Source organism: Paralichthys olivaceus, chromosome 13 (genome assembly GCF_024713975.1).
Source record: "Paralichthys olivaceus isolate ysfri-2021 chromosome 13, ASM2471397v2, whole genome shotgun sequence".
In the NCBI taxonomy this organism is placed as follows: domain Eukaryota; kingdom Metazoa; phylum Chordata; class Actinopteri; order Pleuronectiformes; family Paralichthyidae; genus Paralichthys; species Paralichthys olivaceus.
Genome location: NC_091105.1, coordinates 12,333,510 through 12,354,265, shown reverse-complemented (window position 1 = coordinate 12,354,265; position 20,756 = coordinate 12,333,510). Strand labels below are relative to the sequence as shown.

At 42.8% G+C, this 20,756-nt stretch overlaps 2 protein-coding genes across 11 annotated transcripts in view; both read left to right on the top strand.

Annotated features, from left to right (window-relative positions):
- The first annotated feature begins 771 nt into the window (after nt 1-771).
- On the top strand, nt 772-2,987 carry LOC109633187 (E3 ubiquitin-protein ligase NHLRC1). Its single transcript, XM_020092829.2, has 2 exons — nt 772-892; nt 1,319-2,987. The coding sequence occupies exon 2, from the start codon at nt 1,330-1,332 to the stop codon at nt 2,596-2,598; it is 1,269 nt and encodes a 422-aa protein (XP_019948388.2). The 5' UTR covers nt 772-892; nt 1,319-1,329; the 3' UTR covers nt 2,599-2,987.
- A 603-nt stretch (nt 2,988-3,590) lies between these two features.
- kif13a (kinesin family member 13A) overlaps nt 3,591-20,756 on the top strand; it is a 35,640-nt gene continuing 18,474 nt past the window's right edge. For 7 of the 10 annotated variants that reach the window (XM_069538003.1, XM_069538006.1, XM_069538005.1 and 4 more), the window contains exons 1-6: nt 3,591-3,779; nt 3,942-4,032; nt 15,673-15,688; nt 17,561-17,621; nt 18,995-19,087; nt 19,634-19,814. In XM_069538003.1, coding sequence (XP_069394104.1) covers nt 3,725-3,779; nt 3,942-4,032; nt 15,673-15,688; nt 17,561-17,621; nt 18,995-19,087; nt 19,634-19,814 — 497 coding nt within the window. In that variant the 5' untranslated portion in view covers nt 3,591-3,724. The remainder of the gene's footprint in view (nt 3,780-3,941; nt 4,033-15,672; nt 15,689-17,560; nt 17,622-18,994; nt 19,088-19,633; nt 19,815-20,756) is intronic. The other 3 variants (XM_069538004.1, XM_020093388.2, XM_020093387.2) reach the window with 1 other exon arrangement.

The window sequence follows — 20,756 nt, the reverse complement described above, 5'->3', positions numbered from 1 at the left end:
CACCCGCCTGTCCCCTTGTGAACACAATATCTCTAGACCACCTGTTTTCTTCAAATTTGGTATTAATTGTTCAGTTGTTCAGGATGAACTCATTATAATTAGGAAAAGGGAGTGACCTCATGTTGTTGTGAATGTGATATGTCAAGAACACCCATAAGCACCTTCATTACATCTGACACAAACATTTACTTGGACTCAAGGATGACCTGATTAGAATTTGGGGGTCAAGGTCACTGTGACTCACAAAACCTTATTTTGCCTCGTAAAGCGTTATCTAAAGAACGCCTCAAAAAGAATTCCTTAAAATGTATCACAAATGTTCACTTACACTCATGGGTTAACTGATTCGATTTGGGTGGTCAAAGGTCAAGGTCATAGTTGGCCTCTTGAACATGACATCTCAATACTGCCCTATAAGAATTTCAACTTCGCTGGTCACCAGAGGAACACAACTGCAGGGAGGTCATTCTAATCTGGTGTTCACACCTCACTCTCAACATTAAAGGTTTTTATTATTCATTTAACAAATTATTCACTGTCTATCACATCCACACAAGTAGGAGCCACTCTGTGCACTAAACAATAGGAAATCATGAATGACCTTGCTTGACCCTTGACTAGCACCCTGCTGCAGCGGAGCAGTGCCAGATTGGCTGACTCAAACGCTGCCCGGCTCGGATCAGATTTCACTACGTCTGCACACCGTGAAACTCAGAGACTGAAATAGCCTCCGCCTGCTGACCTACAACAACCTGTATTTCAAGATACACTTGATGTTCCCATTAGAAAAAAGTCAGATAGTGCAAAACGTGAAGAGTAGCAGCAGAGATACAGCTAAAAACTCTGTCTCCTAGAAGAAAATCCTTGAAATATCCTCATGTATCGCCTCACAGTGAGTATTACGGCACACCCTGGCACTCTGTAACACCTGTTGGAGATACTGCCTTTGAATCCAGCCACATATCTTTCTAATTTAATACTTCATATGCATTTTAAAAAAGGAATGCTGTCTGCTGAATGTGCTCTATGAAGGCTGTCCTTTCCAAAAACATAGGATCTGTAACCACTCAACCTCTCCAGCTTGTCTGGTGTCTAATTTGATTTCCAAAGGAGGGCAGCAGAGAGCCTCAGTGCTGTGCAAAATGTCACGTGACTTTCTGGGCCTAAAGCACAGGACATGAGTGTGTGTGCTTTATTCCCTCTCTGTTCATCATTCGCTCCATTTCTCTCAAATTATCAGTCTTCTTTTTTTTGTCTTTTGGTTTCGTAAACCTCTGGCTGCCTGCATCGGCTGATTGATCGCTCTGTGACCTTCAAGGTATTTCAGTCATGGCTCTGAATCCTGGTCCCGGACGTTGTGGCAGCCTGAGTCCTGAGGGCATACTGAGAGAGGTTCAGATCAATTTGCTGGAGTGTAAAGTCTGCTTCGAGAAGTTCTGCACTCAGCAGAGAGAACGCAGACCACAGAACCTTTCCTGTGGCCATGTACTGTGTCTGGAATGCATCAGAGCTCTGTCCCACCCTCTCCTGAGGAAGCTGGAGTGCCCGTTCTGTCGACAGCTGTGCAGTGTTGACAGCACGTCCCACTGCCAGGTTCTTTGTGACCTCCAGGAGCTGCTGTTGTCCTGGAGTACCACATCCTCTGGTCCTCCTCACAGAGCGATAGGGGGATTTAAGCCGGCTGCAGGACTGACATCCTCAGCCCTGTACCTCTACGCAGCTTTTGGCGGCTGGGGGACTCTCATCAACCCCACTGGGATAGCTGTTTTAGGGTCGTCAGGGACAATAGTGGTGGTCCACGATGGAGAGAAGAGGGTGGTGGTGTTTAGTCGACAGGGCACACGGCTGAATAGTTTTGGGCGAAGAGGACAAGCCAGTGGAGAGCTCTGTCACCCAGTGGATGTGGCCGTGACTCCCTGTGGTTACGTGGTGGTGACTGACGCAGGAGATAAAGCTGTGAAGATTTTCACCTCCAGAGGGAACCACGTGTTGACGGTCAGGGATTCCTTCCAGGTGCCCTGGGGTGTGGCCACAGGCTGTGGTGGACACCTCCTGGTCACAGACATCCAGGCGGGCGCACTGTTCCATTTCAAAATGGACTACACTCGTGGTGTTATTCTGGAGCATCGTACGGCCATTTCTGACCTCCAGCAGCCAAAAGCAGTGGCCTGCTGTCCAGTGACAGGGAACACTGCGGTGATGGAGCATGTAACCGACAACACACGTCCACCAGAGCGGCATCAACACACGAGGCTGAAAGTGTTCAGCAAGGACTTCCACCTGCTTCATCAGACAGACAGTTTCAGCCTGACTCTGCAGTCCACAGTCAGGCTGAACATGTCCGGTGTGGTGTTTGATGCAGATGGAAATGCGCTTGTAACTGACTGTAAACAGGGGATGGTTTGGAGTTTGGGGAAGCTGCAGAATGGCCCGGTCCTCACTCCTCTCGTGGGGAACCACCTGATCCGCCCAGTCAGCCTGGTGTCACTGGACAACATGCTCATCGTTCTGGACAGTGGAGACCATGCAGTCAAGATTTATTCTGCCAAATCTGACACTGGATCCACCACAATGTGTAAACAGGCCAAGAGTATGTGAAATGTAGCGTAACATATTATTATATTATTAAGTGATGAGGTTGACCTGGCAATAGCATTGCTAAATAAAGGCAAAGTTTTACATTAAAATAGACCTTTGTGTTGAAAATGAAAAATGTGAATATACTGGGTACTATAGCCTGTGTTGAAGTAATGTTTGTGTCATGTTGTTATTGCTCCAGCCTTCGAAACTGCACAATGTATCCCCACATTATTATATTTCTATAGAATCCTGTGGTTTTCTTGTCAGACACATACTTTCACCTTTCTTCCAGTCAAACAATCTAAAGAAAACAGACATGTATGTCCTCAAGGCCACAAAGCTGTGATGAAGGGTAGAAAAATATCATGCAATCTCATATAAAGAATATAGAGAATAAAGGGAAACAAAATAAAGAAATAAAGGGAACTGCTACTATAGGTGCTGCAGAGAGAGAAATGATATCATCTTTACAGATTCTTTTAACTTGAGTTTGTCCATAAACCTCTCTCTCGCTCTCTCTCTCTATTAATGCACCATGAACCATGTGGAGAGGTTTGAGAGCGTGTACTGGAGAGTGTTGTGCTCTGTGAAAGATGGAGAACTGGTTTATGGAAGAGAAATCATGTGAATGTGTTTTGGTGTTTGTGTGTTAATGAGAAACAAAAAGGATCAAATAAAGAGGGCTGAAAAAAAATCAAATCTCTCTCCCTCTGTCTCTCTCTCTCCCTCTTCTCTCTCTCTGTCTCTCTCCTCTCTCTCTCTCCCTCTCTCTCTCTCCTCTCTCTCTCTCCCCTCTCTCTCTCCCCTCTCTCTCTCTCTCCCTCCCTCGGTCAGAGCAGCAGCAGCAGCAGCAACAGTCGAGCTCCCAGCGGAGGAAGATGGCGGTGGAGATGCTGCCTGAGCCTGGAGCAGGATACTGGATCTGTACGAGAGGCAAACCAGGGCTGGATATAACGGAAGAAAAATGAACATGTTCCGGTGTCTCCTCCCCGGGCTCTGGACTCTTTTCGGGGCCGTCTGAGTAGAGTCTGCTGCCCTGGTTTTCCGGCACAAACCCGGGTTTCTCGTCGGGGGGATTCACGGACTAGACTGTCGGCGGCTCGCAGACAGACAGGCAGGGTGGGAGTGAAGAAAGTGGACGAAAATGTCGGATACCAAGGTAAAAGTTGCAGTGAGAGTCCGGCCCATGAACCGCAGGGGTGAGTGTTTACACGACGCTTCTTCCACCATCAAAACTTTTCATTTCTTTCGCCGTTAGCTGCTTCGAGCCTGGAGTCAATGTGTGGTTTGAGGAGCAGAGATTTGTCTTTTTCACACCCCCGCGCTCTGCTTTTACTTTCCCAACAAACTTCTCTCTGCAGAAATTGAACTGAACACAAAATGTGTCGTGGACATGGAGGACAACCAAACTGTTCTTCACCCACCACCCTCAAATGTAAAAGGAGAGAACAGGTAAACGAAGCTGAAACTCTGCCTGCAGCCTAGAAATGCTAGCATGTCAGAAACACTGTTTTAATGAGAGCTCTGCAGCCAAGTCATCTTGAGCTCTGGGTGTCTGTAAGTGAAATGTCAGAACAAAGCAGATTGCACTCTCATAACCTTATTATCCCACCCTGGTTGTTATACACTTACAATAACATGCAATGATAACATATGTCTGTTTATTCACTTACCTCCTGGTGAATGTACACAGCTACACTGGGTAAACCAATGGGCGATTATTATATCAATATGTCGTGATATCGATAATTATCACGATATGTGTCGCATCATTATATTAGTTTCTTTCAAGACTCATTTTCCTGAGTGAGGGTTTCAAACTCTTCTTTATGAGCACAGAATGACAGACACCTTGAGGTAGATCAGTTGTGTTTTACATCTCTCTGTGCTTTCACAATGCTTCAGCAGTATATCGATATATACATATTGGACTTTTGTGATATTGCTATTGATGAAAATCATATTGCAATAATAATTGATATGGTTTTATTGCACAGCCTTAGCTCAAATGACTGAAAACACATGATCCTAACACAACGACCACCTATAGGGATGGGCGATATGGCTAAATATGATATCAAGATCAATATTTTCACCTCAGTCCTTATTAATAATATTCATGACAAATGTCACATTAGTTTTTCAAATAGTTTGAATACTGATCTTTGCTCCATAGTGAAGGTTTAAACTTTTCTTTATGGGCAGAGAATGACACTTCTTCACACACAACACTTGCAAAACAGACAATGACATGGATATATATTGGACTTTTTCTATGTTGCAATTGATGACAAGTATATTGTGATAATAGTTGATATTGTTTTATTGCTCAGGCCTATATAAGTACACCGTCACTTGAATTCCAACTGAACACTTTCTCCTGTAAAGAAATGCAGTTTACACAAAGGAACAGGACGTGGTATCTGTTGCTCACCTGCCTGCCACATGATATTCTGTTATGTAATTCATGTGAACTTTCCAACACTAAAAAGTAATAAAAGTAATAAAAACAGCGCTCTGCATATTTTGAGTATCAGATGTTGAGTTCCAACAGGCGGCTGAGCATGCTCGACACATGAAGACGCCTCCTAGACAGGGCAGATTAATGTGGAGCCTCAGGGTATTTACCGTAAATCTCTCGCAGTCAGAACTCATTTGAATAATGTGGCGTTCCAAGTGGAGTAAGACCACACCAGGGCTGTTTTAAAAATGGAAAGGATGCTGGTCACTTCATTGTGCCACAAAAAGAGTTGGAGAAAATGCATCCTCTCAATGTTTTTACTGTCTGGCTGCAGTCTCTGCCGGTCTGTGATCTGACATGCTTTCCGACTGCAACAGAGGGGATGTCTGGTGTCGCACAACATTTAGGCTAATGATGGCTGCATGTTTGTGAAGTCATTCAAAATGCCAAGCCTGTTAACAACTGTCAGAGATCAGTTATGTTTCCCCCATCGATCGTAGTTGAGGCAGTTTTCTACATTTTCACGCTTGGTTTGTTTGCTCTCCTCTGCTGTTGGTATCACACATGATTAGACAACTGACCTCATTATCCACAAGCGCAAATAAATGTTAAAGAATGCTCATTTAGGGGAAAACCCCAAATCCACTTTTTTTTCATTTATCAGTTAAAATGTCTGATAATTTCAAATGAACAAACAACTCCTCAGGCTGCAGTACAAGTCCCCATTGTGTCTGCTGAATATGAAGTCACAGGAGGTAAATGGAGCATACATGCTACCGTCAAGGCTTTTTCCCATGCCCTGATCCAGACTTGTTCAAGAGTAACACTTTCTCTGCTGTTTCAGCATTAAATGGTATCGAGCTCGCTCCCCCGGCCGCGCGTTAACCTGTATTTAGGGTTATTATCGGAACAGAAATTGCCACACAATGGAGCCATTCCTGGCAATTAAACAAGTTGCGCTTAAAGCTAACATATGTGGAACAGGCTAGAGGACAACACAACAAAACACTGCTTTGGGTGAGAGGAACAACAACGCAGCCATGTTGTTGAGTGAGACACAAACATTTTTATCATTTTTATATAGCAGAAGTTTTCTGTATCAGATGTAGATATCATGGTTGCCGTGCAGACGTTTCTTGTTCTGGACTAAAATGTCTTTTCTTGGATTCACCTTTGCTGTAACAGTGTCTGTCCAGGGTCAGTTTTTATTCTGCCAAAAATATTTAAAACATTTCAGCAATTTGTAGTTCTAAAGGTACATCCAGTAACTATGCAATGACCTTATTTTTACTATGTCAGATTTCTTTTCTATACTGTAGTCCAGGCACATAATTACTTGTTAACATTTCAGTGCTGTGTGTGTTTTGGGTCTCTGTGTTTAGGCTGCCATGGTTTTCTTAAACCATATAATTTTCCTCTCTGCTGCTTGCGGAGCCACATGAGGGGATACCCTGAAAGACTTTGCCTTATTTTGAAGACACCTGTTTCTGTGTTGGAAATGTGTCAGATTTAGTGGGTATTAACGTGCCAAATATGGCTGCGGGGGCCGAGATCATGGGAACCGTTTGCTTCGCTCTCATGAGAATGCTCAGGCACAACCTCAGAAAGGGAACAGTAATAAATGTTTTTGTGTAGACTGAAATCCTGTTCATTTCTCAGGCTGTAGATTTTAAAATACAGGACAGTTCAGATATTAGCAAACGTCTTTTTAACCCTGATAGTTTACCTCAATGAAACAAAATACTTAATATGCCTTTAGTTTGGTCATATACAGAAATTAGGTCTCTAGAGAGGGGAATTAAAACAGTACCTTATTGGATTATAAATCATTAATTAATTGCCTAAATTTGCCTTGGGATCAATAAAGTATCTGTGGATCTATCTAGGAACTTTCTAGCTTGCTGTGTTTTGTTCAGGTCTCGCTCAGACCACACAGCACAAAAACATGTAAGTCACGTAAAGAATTTGAAGAAATATAATGGATTTCCTTGGCTAAGCCTCATTCTTTGCACCACCGAGCATTATAGCGAAACTCGTGACTCCCCACCATCACCCCACCTCTCCCATTCTCCTATTTTCCCTGAAAAATGAACGATAATCTCGACGGTGGGCAAACTGAAACATGGATTTTGACTCCAGGGCGACAGGTTTAAGTTTCCCAAGTTTCATCTTTCATCCCCCTATTAAGCTGGCACGAATGGCATATTTGAAATGGGAATCTGGGAAAGTGGTTTTGTTTTCACGCGCCAGTCTGCTCTCCTCTGGGGTTTAGACACAATGAAGGTGGGGGTGGAGAGGCAGGAGAAATACCTGAGGCTGCTGTCTGAACAGGGTATGAGCCTTTGAGCATCGTGACAAGAAAATACCCTGCATCTCACACAATGGGGCCATGTTACATCTGTCATGCCCCAGCCTGTCCCTCAACGTGTAACATTTGAATAGAGGGCCATCGAGTCTTGCCAAATCTTACTTATGCAAACCATCTATATTTCAATCTAGAGTCATTTGCAAAGTACAAAGCTATTAACAATTGCTTTGTAGAGTGATACACTGGAGTCAAGTTTGTGCCCAAGGAGGGTGCTTATCTTTCCTCTTCCTTTCATTGCAACGAAGTAGGAACTAAATATTTGTGTTTGTGCAGATGAAAATATCACTTCAATCCCCCCCCATGCTTCTGTAGCTCTGCAGTCCAGCGTTTCAGGACGATCAGTGGAAGCATGCCTCTGTGTAATGCTGTCCGTAACCAAGCTTGTAATTTTCACTCTAATCTTGTTCTTATCACTAATTGCTACAGAAGCTCAATTGGGTTTATCTCCAATGGACTGTGTTATCTGAACGCTGAGGAGCTTCCTCCACCAGGAGCCTGCTCCATGCACTCCACTTCCCATTTTGGAACAACTTTATGGAAATGTTTTTTTTGGAACTTCTCACAAACTAAATGGTCAAATAGAATAGCACTAAGTAGAGCGCGTACCTAGGCCAAGGCCCAACAGTGTCCTAAATTCAATGAAGTGGCATCAAAATGCACACACTTACAGAAGATAGACTTGAAATATTAAAGAAAGAAAGAAAAATTCTTGAATCCAACCCCTGGGATCCGCATCATAATTGAATGGGTTCTTCCCTGACACATATAACACGATCCTTACACTAAGTTTTGTAAATCCGTGCAGTAGTTTTTACGCAACCTTTCTTACAACCAAGCAAATCAACAAACAAACGGACAGGATTGAGAATATTGCCTCCCTGGCGGACTTCTGGTGTTTTAAGTATTTGTTCAGCATTTTGGGAAATGCATGTTGGCTTTTTGTTCTGGAATTAGATGGGGAGATTGATATCTTTGGCACATCTAGCTAAGAGTAGCAACAGATTTGCCCAGTGCAGCACAGAGACTGGCAGCAGAGGAAATACTGTGGCTCACTCTGGTTCAGTTGTAGCAAAATTCACATACTGGCGCCTCAAACACTCACTAACTTACACTTTTTATCTCAGTTGTTTAATCTGTACAAAAGCTGAAGCGTAATAACTGCAATTTGCAGTTTTACGAGCGGTTGTGTGCCAGACTCTTTCTTGGCTGTAACTTTCTGGAGTCTCCGCTGGTTACCTGGCAACCCTGCCAAAAAATAGTTGGGCACATAACCCCTCGTAAAACAGTCAGGTTTTCAACTATATTTTCTGTTAAAACAAACACAATATGATGCGTTTATTTAGTTTAAGGGGATTTTATCTTACCAGGTTAGCTGTTTCCCTGTTTGGCTTCATATTTACTGAATAGATGAGTCAATCTTCTCATATAAGAGAATAAGCATATTTCCCCCAAAAACCAACCTACTCTGATTCATTTGGTGGCATTTGTCACTACAGTCTTCCTCTGGTGACTGCCAGAGACAACCTAATGAAGCTGACATATGTTTAGCCAAAGCCTGTAATGCTTTCTGTTTGTTTTATCACACTTTGGATAAAGAGGTGTAAAAAACACAAACTTTTTTTAATAAAGTTGTTGAGTAGACAAGACACTTTACCATGCTGTTGACATTTTAAAGCATGGGGACTTTTTCTCATAAGTCACACACCACCTCTTGTCATCGTGCTTTCAAAAACTTCCAGAACAAAATGACAATACTGCCTTGTCCAATGGCTGCCCTCAGGAATGTTCCCATTGTCTCTCCATTATGCTCCCTATGTGCCAATAATCAACCTTTCCATTCAGTAAGTTCTTATTCTCAGAGTTAGTTGGCTGGAAACACACACAATGAGCCCAACTCTTAACTTTAAGACTTAATTCAGGCATGCTACTGCAAGAAAAAGTTTTTGTGTGCTGCTGATAAAAAGGAGCGTATTCCCACATGGACTGTTCCCTGTTTGTTTTGAGGGCGGGACATTGTTTACATCTCGGTGCAGAATTGAGAAAAGATGGCGTCTTTGTCAAGCCTGCACCTCATTAATCTCAGATGTGGCTTCGTTCAGAGAGGAGCATTTGTAAAAATCCACACTCTGGCGTTTCTTCCAAAGCGATTCTGGTTTTCCTTCTCGCATGATTTCCTCTGATGAGGCCTTTTTGAAGTTCTGAAGCCAGCTTGTTGTGTTTACAAGAATTTCATGTTATGGTGGGATGAGTTTATTGTGGACTCACTTTTTGTCACATTCCAGGGACATTAAATAAAGCTTTGAAAAAAAGGTGTGTCCATATGGAAAGAAATATTATTCTCATTAGATTTTATTATTTTCAAGCCTACAATTACTGTGTAAACATGTTAGACACATTTCCCTGTGTAATGAATGACTTTTGTGATATGTTTTGCACTTCATGTGCATGCTTCCTCTAGCTTTTGTTGTCTATTGTCCTTAGTTGCCACATGCCAAATCCATTCAGTTAAGTGACGTCTAGCAAGCAGACAGGGTCAAAGGACGTGTGTCCTGGTACTAAATGTGTCACTTCATGTCCCCATGGGGAGGAAGACATATTGAACAAGTTGATGAACTTCAATATTTCTGGCTTGTTTGTTGCCTGTGATAAGTAACCACATTGAAGGAGTACGGAGCAGATGTGGTCGGTATTCTTCTCTGTGTTTCAGCACACACAACCCGCTGACCAAGCTCGTCACACGGTGGTGTCAGAAATGCCAAAGAAGATTAAATTAGACCCTGCCTGCATCATATGTTGTGCTGTGGACATTTGTTGTGGAAACATGGAGGTCCCACACAGACGTCGTTGTGAGCATCATGTGTGCCACTGATCGCAGAGCTGTTCATTAAGGCTGTTTTTGAGATCCCAAGTTTTGGCTTTCATATTGGAACTTTGACTCATGAAGTTGGTAGGTTGTCTCGCTTCCATGTTTACCAGCGTTGCTTAGCAACTGCTGTTGCCAAGATACAGAAAAGTTCTGGAGCTATGTTGATGATCTAATGAGTGATGTCCCTCAGCCACACCAAATATTTATTATGGAGCTAATTTTAGCATTTAGAACAATGATCCAGGGACAAATCATTCTCAGACATAAATAATCAAAACTCCCCCACTCCTCCAGTGGGGGAATTTGACTAATTACATTTACTCAACCACTAGCACAGCTAGCTAGTAGCACAGTTACATAATTTTTGTAACTTTATATTATTTGATGTTTCTATTCCACTTAAGTTCCATGTTAGTTTACATTGTAACATGCAATGCTAATAAAACACAACACCAACCAATTGGGGCCAAAACCCCTGGATTCATGATATATTTCATATGATCCCAAATTTAACAAAAAAACATTAGATTTCATAAAATTAAACGATACAATTAAAACAGATTTTATGTTTAACTTTTTTTATTCTCTCCTGTCCCATTAATCACCTCATGACCCCTCAGATTCATTTTTGACTTCTAGTTTGGTAACCATTGTATTAAACTATCTAACTGTATATAAAGTTGTTCAAATTAACCACACTTGACTACTTTGACTTTTAATACTTAAAGTAAATTTAGCCTGGAAACCTGACCAAGCTCATGTTCATGGTCTTTTGATGCCAGGCTAAATTGAGCTGGTAATAATTCTGCAGGCTTTATTTATAAAAAAGTATTTATAATCAAGTAGTAGAGGTTTTTTTACATTGTGGCATTAGTACTTTTACTAAACTAAACGATCTGGATACTTCTTCCACCACGGTCTAGTAATAAAGCTGTAAGTGGAGTTAGCCGTCTCTGTAGCTTGGACCAGTCCTACAGGTCTGTTTCTTTCATCAGTGCTGCTTTTGAATGTCCTGCATGTAAACCTCTGACTTCACCCACTTGTAATGTTTACTTGAGGATCATCGATGTTAATAAAAACCTGATCAGTGCTTTTTTGGAATCCACTTAAGTGTAATTTGTTGGACAGGAGAACCAACCCCCCAACACCTCAACTTTGCTTGGCATTTTCCTGCACTCTCCTCCTGTGTGTGTCTGTCTGTGCAGCAGGGTGACCTCTGCTTTGAGTGGGTGGGGACAGGCATGTCCTGTTCTAAACATACTGGAGGACCATCTGAAATCTTAGCTTGCAGCCTGCAAGAGCACCATGCGCCGTAACCCAACACTTACGCACAAGCACACTTGCACACACAGAGCTCAGGACGTTGTGTTTGGCTACAGAGATTGTTGCTTTGTGATTGTCTGAAGCATATCAACAGCCAAATAAGGTAAAGAGTCAGATGTGGGGTTAAATGGAGGCAAATATTTAGCAGCAGATCAAGAAGAGGAATTCAAATCTATGGGGGGAGGGATGGTGTGCCAGAAAAAAACATGTTTGTGAGTGTGTATGTGCCCAGGAGACATGCAGGGGGTAAATGTCATCTCACTGGGGGGTGAACCTCATCCATGTGATGTGCATATTCCATTTGAGCTGCAGGATTACATGTATATCATCTGAGACTTGCAAAGCCTGCTTAATCAAATTGATGAATCTGTCGATATCTCTCTTGTGCCATAGCAAATGTGGAGCTGCAGCATTTCTAGATTTGGATTTATTTACTGTCATCGTGATTTGAAACACTCTCTGGGGTCATTTTGGAGCATAACCACGCTTATATTATCCCTAGTGGCTCACTCGAGTCAGTCTGTCAGTTAAAGTCAGTCCAATCCGATTAAGTAATACAAAATATTATGTTGAAGTATCTATTTGGTTGATATATCTCTGAGCATGGGCATGCAGTTGAATATTTGAAATTGAAGAGGGATGCTTCCGGATGTATGATACAGTAGATTAATCTGGTGGGTTGCCTACTGGGATAGAAGAGTGGAGTTTTTGGTGGCATAATAACCCAGTGGCCTTAATCTTGCTCCAAATCCACAGGGGGGGAGTTCTCCTCTCTCCCACTCTGTATAGCTTCCTTATGGGCACCGGCACATTCATGGATCTGCTGAAAGGCTCAGGAAGGTGCCAGGATGCCATGATGCCACTGTATCTGAGCCACCTCAACAAGAAAATAAAAAAGATCACAGTCTGGCTCTGATTAGACATTCCTTACTGAAAGTTTTTATAAAGAAAACCTCTAATATGCTGCCTGCGACACACGATCAGTAGGGAGGGGGAGAATCATAGTAGTATATGAGGCCAATTTCATCTTCAGCCAAGTTGAAATCATTCATGAGTTATTTGGCATCAGGTAGCTGGAGGCAGGGAAGCCTGAGCGTGCCACTTGAAGACACACACATTAGAGTACACACTACCAGCCCCCAATTGGACTTAGAGACCTCAGCCTGGCCCTGCTGGGGCTACAGTGTCCCCCTGCATCAGCCCCGGAGGAGGAAAGAATCTAATGTTGTCTGGCACTTCTGTGCCGTACATGTATGTCACACATTTGTTCCGCACAACAACACAGTTTTTAATACCCCCTCAAGCAATTACTTGACATGGTGAATATTAAGCAGTTGGCCTGTGGGCTTGGTGCTTGAGTCAGGTTTGGTACCGTACGACATTTGTGGCCATAGTAGAGATATAATGCTTCTTTTCAATCACTCTTTTGTTGAAAGTGTTCTAACTTGTTGTCCCATTACCTGGTATTTTTCATCATCAGTCAATAATAAAAGGAAACTTTAGAAGACAGACACAATATGGCCAGTAAGATAGCCGGACAACTGCAAGATTCTATGAATGGTCGGTTGATTAGATATGTATATTATCCTGTATATGGCTGCTACCATCAGCAGATGGTATAAGGGGCCATCTTTCCAAACCAACCGGGCTCACAGAGCTTTGGTAAACTAGTATTGCACTGCTGAATTAGCTTGGAAAGGAAACCACTTAAATCTCAATTTGTGAAAAAACAGTACTTTGCTTATATATAATGTAGAGGTCTTTGGTGATATGGGTTTTTTTGTTTTGGTCTGTGATTATGTTGAGTTTCTTAATTGTGGTGGATGGTGTTGTGTGTGATTGTTGTCTTGTATTCTGTCTGTTTATGTGTGTAAGTGGTGCCATTTCTTAAATGCATCAGATTTATGGCTTAAGTGCATATTATTAATGTATATCTAAATGAATATCAGGTTTGATATTATGACACTGATAGATATTGATTTTAAATTTAAAAAAATAGTAATCGAAAATATTTCTAACCATATTTTCTGAGAATAACAGCTTTTTTGTGAATAATAAATGCTTAACTCTTCTATAAAATTGTATACAACCACATGTAAGTCATGGGATCCCTGACATGGCTTCTATAAGCAAGACACAAAATTGCTAAGAGAGCCACAGATTTCTGAGGAGATTAAAGTGATTATGTCCAGAGCAGGGTGGGAGAACTGGAGCCTAATGTACTTAAATGTATTGAGGAAGAGGAGGAGGAGGAAAAGAGTTTATAACACTGATTCCACCTCTTACATCTAGTCTAATTTTCTCTTATGAGACTTTGTGAGGAAGCAATATTGTTCTGAAATCCTAAATATAGCCATTTTGAAACAATTCCCCTCATTGTCCTGCTCAGCATTCTCAGCATACCAGATATGGCTGCATATACTGTGCAGGCAGTCGATGACACAGTGAGACAGAGCCACCAAACCACCGCAGTGACTCTGTAAAGGCTGCGTTTCTGCTGCAGATGCTGAAATTCTGCTTCAGACTCTGGATGGGGAGGATTTCATAACTGCATGTGTTTTGTCTCTGCAGTGAATGTGAGAGTATCTGGTTCTGTGTTCCCGGATTTGTGACTGTTGTCTTTTTGTTCTCTTTAGGGATACATCCGTTTTCTCTTTCTGTCTGTTTCTCTTCTTTACAAAGTTGTAACTGCTTTTAGCATATTTCTTATCACAGCACTCCCACATACTTCTTTTATCTTTGACATCTCCCCTTTGGAGCAACACTGACAACACTACCTTTTGAGTTAACATGCATTGAGACCTTCTTGTATCAGTGCCCCCTGCTGTCTTAAGCTGATTCATATCTCATGCTATAGCCCCTCGTGTCTGCCCCCTCTCTGCTCTGCAGTATGGAGGGACAGACGAGAGGACGGGACCCTGCTGTCTTTGTCTGCTCTGATTAAGAATCAGTCTCAGTGGTTATCACTGGCCCAGATTCAGGGTATGAACCCAAACGAGGCCCTCTCCCTTTTTACTCCTCTGCTCATTCATTCTCTTTCTGTCCCTCATCATAATGAGCCTCCTTTAATGGCTCTCAGATGGGTATATCACAGCTCTTCATTGGAAAGCAGTCCATAATTCCTACAAATTTGTTTTCCTTTGAAAACACAACAGCAGCATACAGATTTATAATCATGAATAATGTATTAAAAAAAACTATAGTGTGGATATTGTTGTGCAGCTCTGTGGCTGTTGGTGACTCAGCACAGTTTGTGTGAGACACTGTGGTGCAGTGTTTCAGTTTTTCTAATGCAGCCTGCATTAGTTACTGTGTGAAGGTGATGCCCACCTCTGTCTCTGTGCCAGGAGATGTCTGCAGGAGGGACATGCTGACTGTTGAAGGGCAGGACTCTGGCTCATGTAGAACCACTGAGGTGGTGAACGTGTTGCACTGAATCATACAGTAAAAAACACCCCAAATGCCATACATATTTATTGGGTCTAAAATTGATGCTATAGTTATTAAGCTTTTCCTTTTCCAATTAAGAGAACAATCCTACATAATTTAGGGGCATATATACACTATCCTTTTGTCCTTAGTTCCGGCAGCTGGTAATGCTGAGTGCAGCTTCCCCATCCTGGCCTCCCTGTTAAATCCACAGGCATAGGAGCTATTTACTCAACAGAGTCAGTGGGACATTGAATCCTAAATCTCTTCCCTTCCTCACGCTCCACTGGCCCAATTATGAACCCAATCACAGCAGCACCTTCCACCAGGACAGGCCACTGTCTGTAAGTGAATAAGTGAGTGAATAAACAAAGGAAGGAGTGAATGAACATGTCAAGTTATGAAAAGAGTCTTGATTTCATAAGATTAAATAAATCCCTTATTTCAATGCAGATATTTTAGTCTAAAAACTTTCTTTGTGTCATGACAGACATTGGGAGTTTTCCTACTGTGACAGTTGCAGCATTTTACTGTGTGAACATGTTCTGAGTGTTAAACTGCATCAATGCTAACAAAGGTCTGTTTTCTTTCTCTGTCTCTTCTCTGGGTTTCTCCTGTTTATGATGGATTGCCCCTCTCATCCAGCAGGAAACAACCTAAGGTATGTAAGCTTCACAGACACCAAACAAAAAAGTCATGTGTCAGGGGGATGCAGCACGGGCAGCACTATTCCCCCGAGAGGCTGAGAGGCGTCCAACACAGGTCGCTCTGCTGTTGTGGCGTCGTCTCTAGGGACATGATTGAAAGTGTTTTAGCAGTTCGGCTGGTCAGCAGGAGCCGGATAGATGTCCGTGTGAATGTGTCAGTGCTCTAAGATCTCGTGAACACCCACAAAGGTTCTACAATGAGAGAGGGATGAGCGCAGACACTGGGGCAGTGTGTGTGTGCATTCAAAGCTGCATTGTTGGAGTGCACCCCCACCACCCCCCTTGACAACACGCTGGTGACTAGCTCAGAGATGTTTCACACACCGGGGACGGGCTTTGTGCTCAGTACACTCAGTGGCTGATGGGGCTGGAGAGTGATAGCATGGCCCACAGGCATGCGTGGTCTCTGGGGCCCGTGAACCTGAGTTACCCTGTAATACCCCTCAGCTAGACGAGCATGTGGCTGTCTGCTAAGTTATAGTGGCACTCAAATTAGTCTCCCCCGCATTCTCAAAGTTAATTAGAGGCTGCAGTTCAATCCCGTTTGTCCAGATTTCACCAAGAAATGACAAAAAGGGCTTTGTGCTTTTCAGATTCATCATTATTTGCACTGCTGATTAAAAGTAATTGTCCAATCAAGAACAATTTGTTGCGCAGTCACACCCTCGGGCTGGACAGAGGCAGACCAGAGGAGAGTGAAGCCCCAGTTACCAAACCAGCTCTAATTGAGAATGATGGCACTTTTGTTCCTTTGAATGGCATCCACTCACTTGTCTAAAGTCACTAGAGGAGGTCTGGCTTTCAAAGCATTCACGGATCTCAGTGCTTTTCATGATGACTGTGCAACCACTGGTTTCCTGGCCAATAGCACTTATTATGATTAGTAGGGAGTTTAATTATTTGGGGGTGTTTGTGCAGGGTGATGCACTTTGGTAAAGCAGAAAACTGACAGTGCCAGTAGTAGTTCGTAGTAGTAGTATGTGCCTGCACTGGATGACAGCGCAGATTGTTTCTACATTGGTGCTGTAACGATTCTCGAACCAAAATCAAAATTGCAGGTCCAGACCTTGGTTTGCGATACGCAAAGACAGAAACAGAACACGTCAATAAGTAAAAGTGGACCTTAGGAAGATACATCTCTCATATCTGCCTCAGAAAGTATATGGCTGTGTTTTGGATAAATATGTTCAAATGATCAGGATAAAACCTGAATGAAGATTCACTGGGGGTTTGAAGTGAATACATTAACATGAGCTGCTCTGTCTGTACAGAGTCGTGGTCCTTGGCAAATGAGGCCACTGGTCGTTCCCACAGAGCATCCTCTCAGTGTGTTATCCGTCCAGAGCTGATGCAGGTGCCTGGGAGAACACAAAGACTCTCTGCTGGTGAAGTCTGTGTTGTGAGACCCAGTGCTGAGGGCTCAGAGCCAGCCTGCCCTCACCACCGGGGACAGCTACGGCCCTGTTTCCTTGGAGACGAGGGTCACCGGGTGCTGGAATTTCTTCTGGGGAGCGCTGACCCTGATTTATGAATTAATTTAACTCCAGCCACTATGACAAAACACAGGGGCAGCTAACAGTAGATTTGTGCAGACAAACGCAGTGCGGTCTTAACGAGCGTTACCTCAAAGACCAGTACTCAGATAGACTTCATCGTACTCGCTTGAGACAAGCTCGGTCCTGCTGATTTACTGCAGGGAGGCAGCACAATAAGGCTGTTTTTTACCTCTTAGAAGTGAGACCACTGTTAACAATGTTTTGTACTGTACATGCTTGGGCATGTCTAAGAAGTGTGTGTTTACACTCCCTGTGCTGTCTCCTCTGCAGGTGTTCGCTTTTGACCACTGTTTCTGGTCGATCGACGAATCCAACCTTCCCAAATATGCTGGTGAGTCTTAAATTCTGGAACTGATCCTTCACTCATCACCAAAGAACTGAAAGACCTGCTGAGCTGTGTGCAGAAATAAAGCAAGGAAACTTTATGAGAAGTTGCTTTTGCATCATGCAAATCAGAACACAGTGTGGGCATATGCTGTAATTAGCATTTGGAGTGAATACATTTAAAGGTATTAGTCTTTGTTTTGTCTAAAACCAATTCAATTATCATCCAGTTTAGTGCAATATATTCTAAGAAATAAGACATTTGTATTTGTAACACGTACAACAAACAGTAATATAAATAATGCAAGTTGATCTAATTTTCATTTCACATTGTGATTGTGTATGTAATAATGTACATATGTTATTTTCTTAAGCTTCCATTCATTTGTCTCATGTATGCTTCACAGATAATAGGTTACAGCTATAGTTTTTTTTAAATCATCTATTGAAAAGAGTTCATTACTGTCAGTCCGAGGCAGATTTACATAATCATTGTTGATATCTTCCTTGTCATTATGCTCTAATTATGTGGCGGCAGAGTCATGCTCACATCTGCTTTGTGCTGAACCGATGAGGCAAATGTGCACACTGAAGGGCTGCCTCGAGAGCCCAGGCCGAGGCTTTATTTAGCTCATTAAACAGCTGTCCCATTCAGGAGGAGCACGACAGTGAGCAATGCAAGAGATTTCTCAACACAGCTCAGCGTCTTCCACAGGACTCGACAGGAACCATGAATCTTCAGCTGCTTTCAGACATGCACTGAACTCTGGATAGTCTCCTGAAATTATCAGGAGGGGCTGAAAGTGAGAATGCAAATGTCTGAGTCAGTTGCTCCGGACATTCTCTGACTTGTTTATTGGGAGGTTTGCAGAAAAACACTGGATATCTTCAGAGTGAGTCTATGTGAGAATACAGCAGGATATTATATTGAGAATTCAGCATGTGCAAGTGTGTGTGTTGATGACTTGAATACAAATATCTCAGGATTAAAAGAAGGTGGCAAGCTCATAGAAGATGTTAACTTGAAAAGACAACGTAATTCAAGAATCTGAGATTCTGATTTCTGCAGTGAAATATACTGTATATGTTATGTCCTGCTTCCTGCATGCTCTATCCAGACACCAACCCTCATGTGAACACTTGGCTGATTATCCTGTTGTGAAAGTGTCTGACCCGGACAATCTCTTGCTGCATTCTTCATGGGGGACAGGCCCAAATGTCTGGGGTTAATATCTGAAGATGGCTGTAGATTCTTGTTTGATGCAGCACTTTGCTCTGCGCTGATTTTTAAGGAAGACAACTGCATAATAGTGCTTATATAACTGAATGGTTCATCTGTTTACCTTAATCTCCATGGTGACTGATTCTTTTGTCCAAAAGGTCAAGAGGTGGTGTTCAAGTGCCTTGGAGAGGGAATACTTGAAAATGCATTCCAGGGATATAATGCCTGTATATTTGCCTATGGACAAACAGGTAACTGAAAATCCACAAAATCTCACTTTTTTGTTTAAATGTGCTAAATCCATTAGACCATGCAGTTTTTTTTAATGATTTATACACAATGAATTGCCTCTATTATACTCAAAAGGTAAATCTAAGTATATTTGCAGGCCGAGTTGTCGGCAGATGTGTCTGTAAGAGGTTTAAAGAACAGGGAGATTTGATCTCACTGGAGAATCACTTAACTCATATCCTTCCTCACCCTGGAACAAATTAGCTCCTTTATGCTGCTTCCGGTCTTACGGGGAAGCATTGAGGAGACGCACGCATTTCATAATGATGAGAACGGCACAAATATTGTAGCTGCCTGCAACTTAATATGTGAGAATTACTGTTTTGTACAAGTAACATTTAAGTCATGATGGGAACAACAGTGGCACATGACATTAGCATAGGTATTTCTAAGCATTCTTAGTCTAATTAAAAGCTCTTTTTTTTTTTTTGCTCCTATAGCACTGTGGCTCTAGGGATAGTAAAGACTCTAAACTAAGCCTGTGTGACTCTGCTATGTCCCTCCAGGTTCAGGCAAGTCCTTTTCCATGATGGGGAATGGGGAGCAGCCGGGTTTAATCCCTCGACTCTGCTGCTCACTGTTTGAGAGGGTCCACAGGGAGGGGAATGAGGCTCATAGTTTTAAGGTGGAGGTATCTTTCATGGAGATCTACAACGAGAAAGTCCGTGACCTGCTGGATCCTAAAGGGTGAGTCTGATTTGTGATATTGTACTTTCTCCTCAGAATAAGCACATGTGACTTGAATTAATGCTGCTTTTGTAACACTATTCACCCGGTGGTGACAGACGCACAAACAAGTTACACAAACTGCTGTATAATTTCCTGATAACCTCGATTCACTCCAACTCCCACATGAGCAGCGTCCTCTCCATCAGCTCCCACCCTGCGTTGCTTTGCATCTCTGTTTATAGCTCTGTTGTGTCTAGTAGCCTGACTGGAGGATGGCGACAGAATGATGTGAGTAGGAAGCTCAACCCAGTCATTTCCTGCAGAACAGCGGCCAGCGTCGCTTTCTGACACTGCTGTGTTCTTTGCCTCCATGGTCTGATGTGGGTTGGCAGACAGACTGCAGGGGAGGACGAGCTGTGAAAGAGCGTGTTTCAGGGACATCTGTTAGAGGAGCTGGGAGCAAGAGAGCATTCAGAGTGGGACTACAGTGCAGCGCTCTGTGCGGTGCAGATGTCAAAAGATTCCGCCAGAACTATTTGGTTGTCAGTGTCCTCTCACTCATATGACAATCCTCTCACTCTGTGAATTTTAGGATTTAATTTTAGCTGTGGTATAGATGTGTGATACAGAGTCCAGTACAGAGTCTCCCGTGATTAGTTGGTAGCTGGTCTTTCTGGAAGTTGTATCCTCTTGTTTGCCACAGTGGGTGGTAGATTACTAGAATGGAAGCAGGGAACCTGTTTTCTGCCGACCGTGGTCGTTCTGTAGCCATGGAAAGGGATTCAGTGACTCTCTCTGATCTATAGGATTTCTCCTCAACAACTGGCAGACGGCCAGGTGAACTGAGCTTCAGTTTACCCACCTCCACCATCCAGGGAGACTTCTTACAAACCCCTAGTTTGAGTTTACACAGCAGTGCATGTGCTCTATAGTCTTATTATTTATTTTATTAGGATGTAA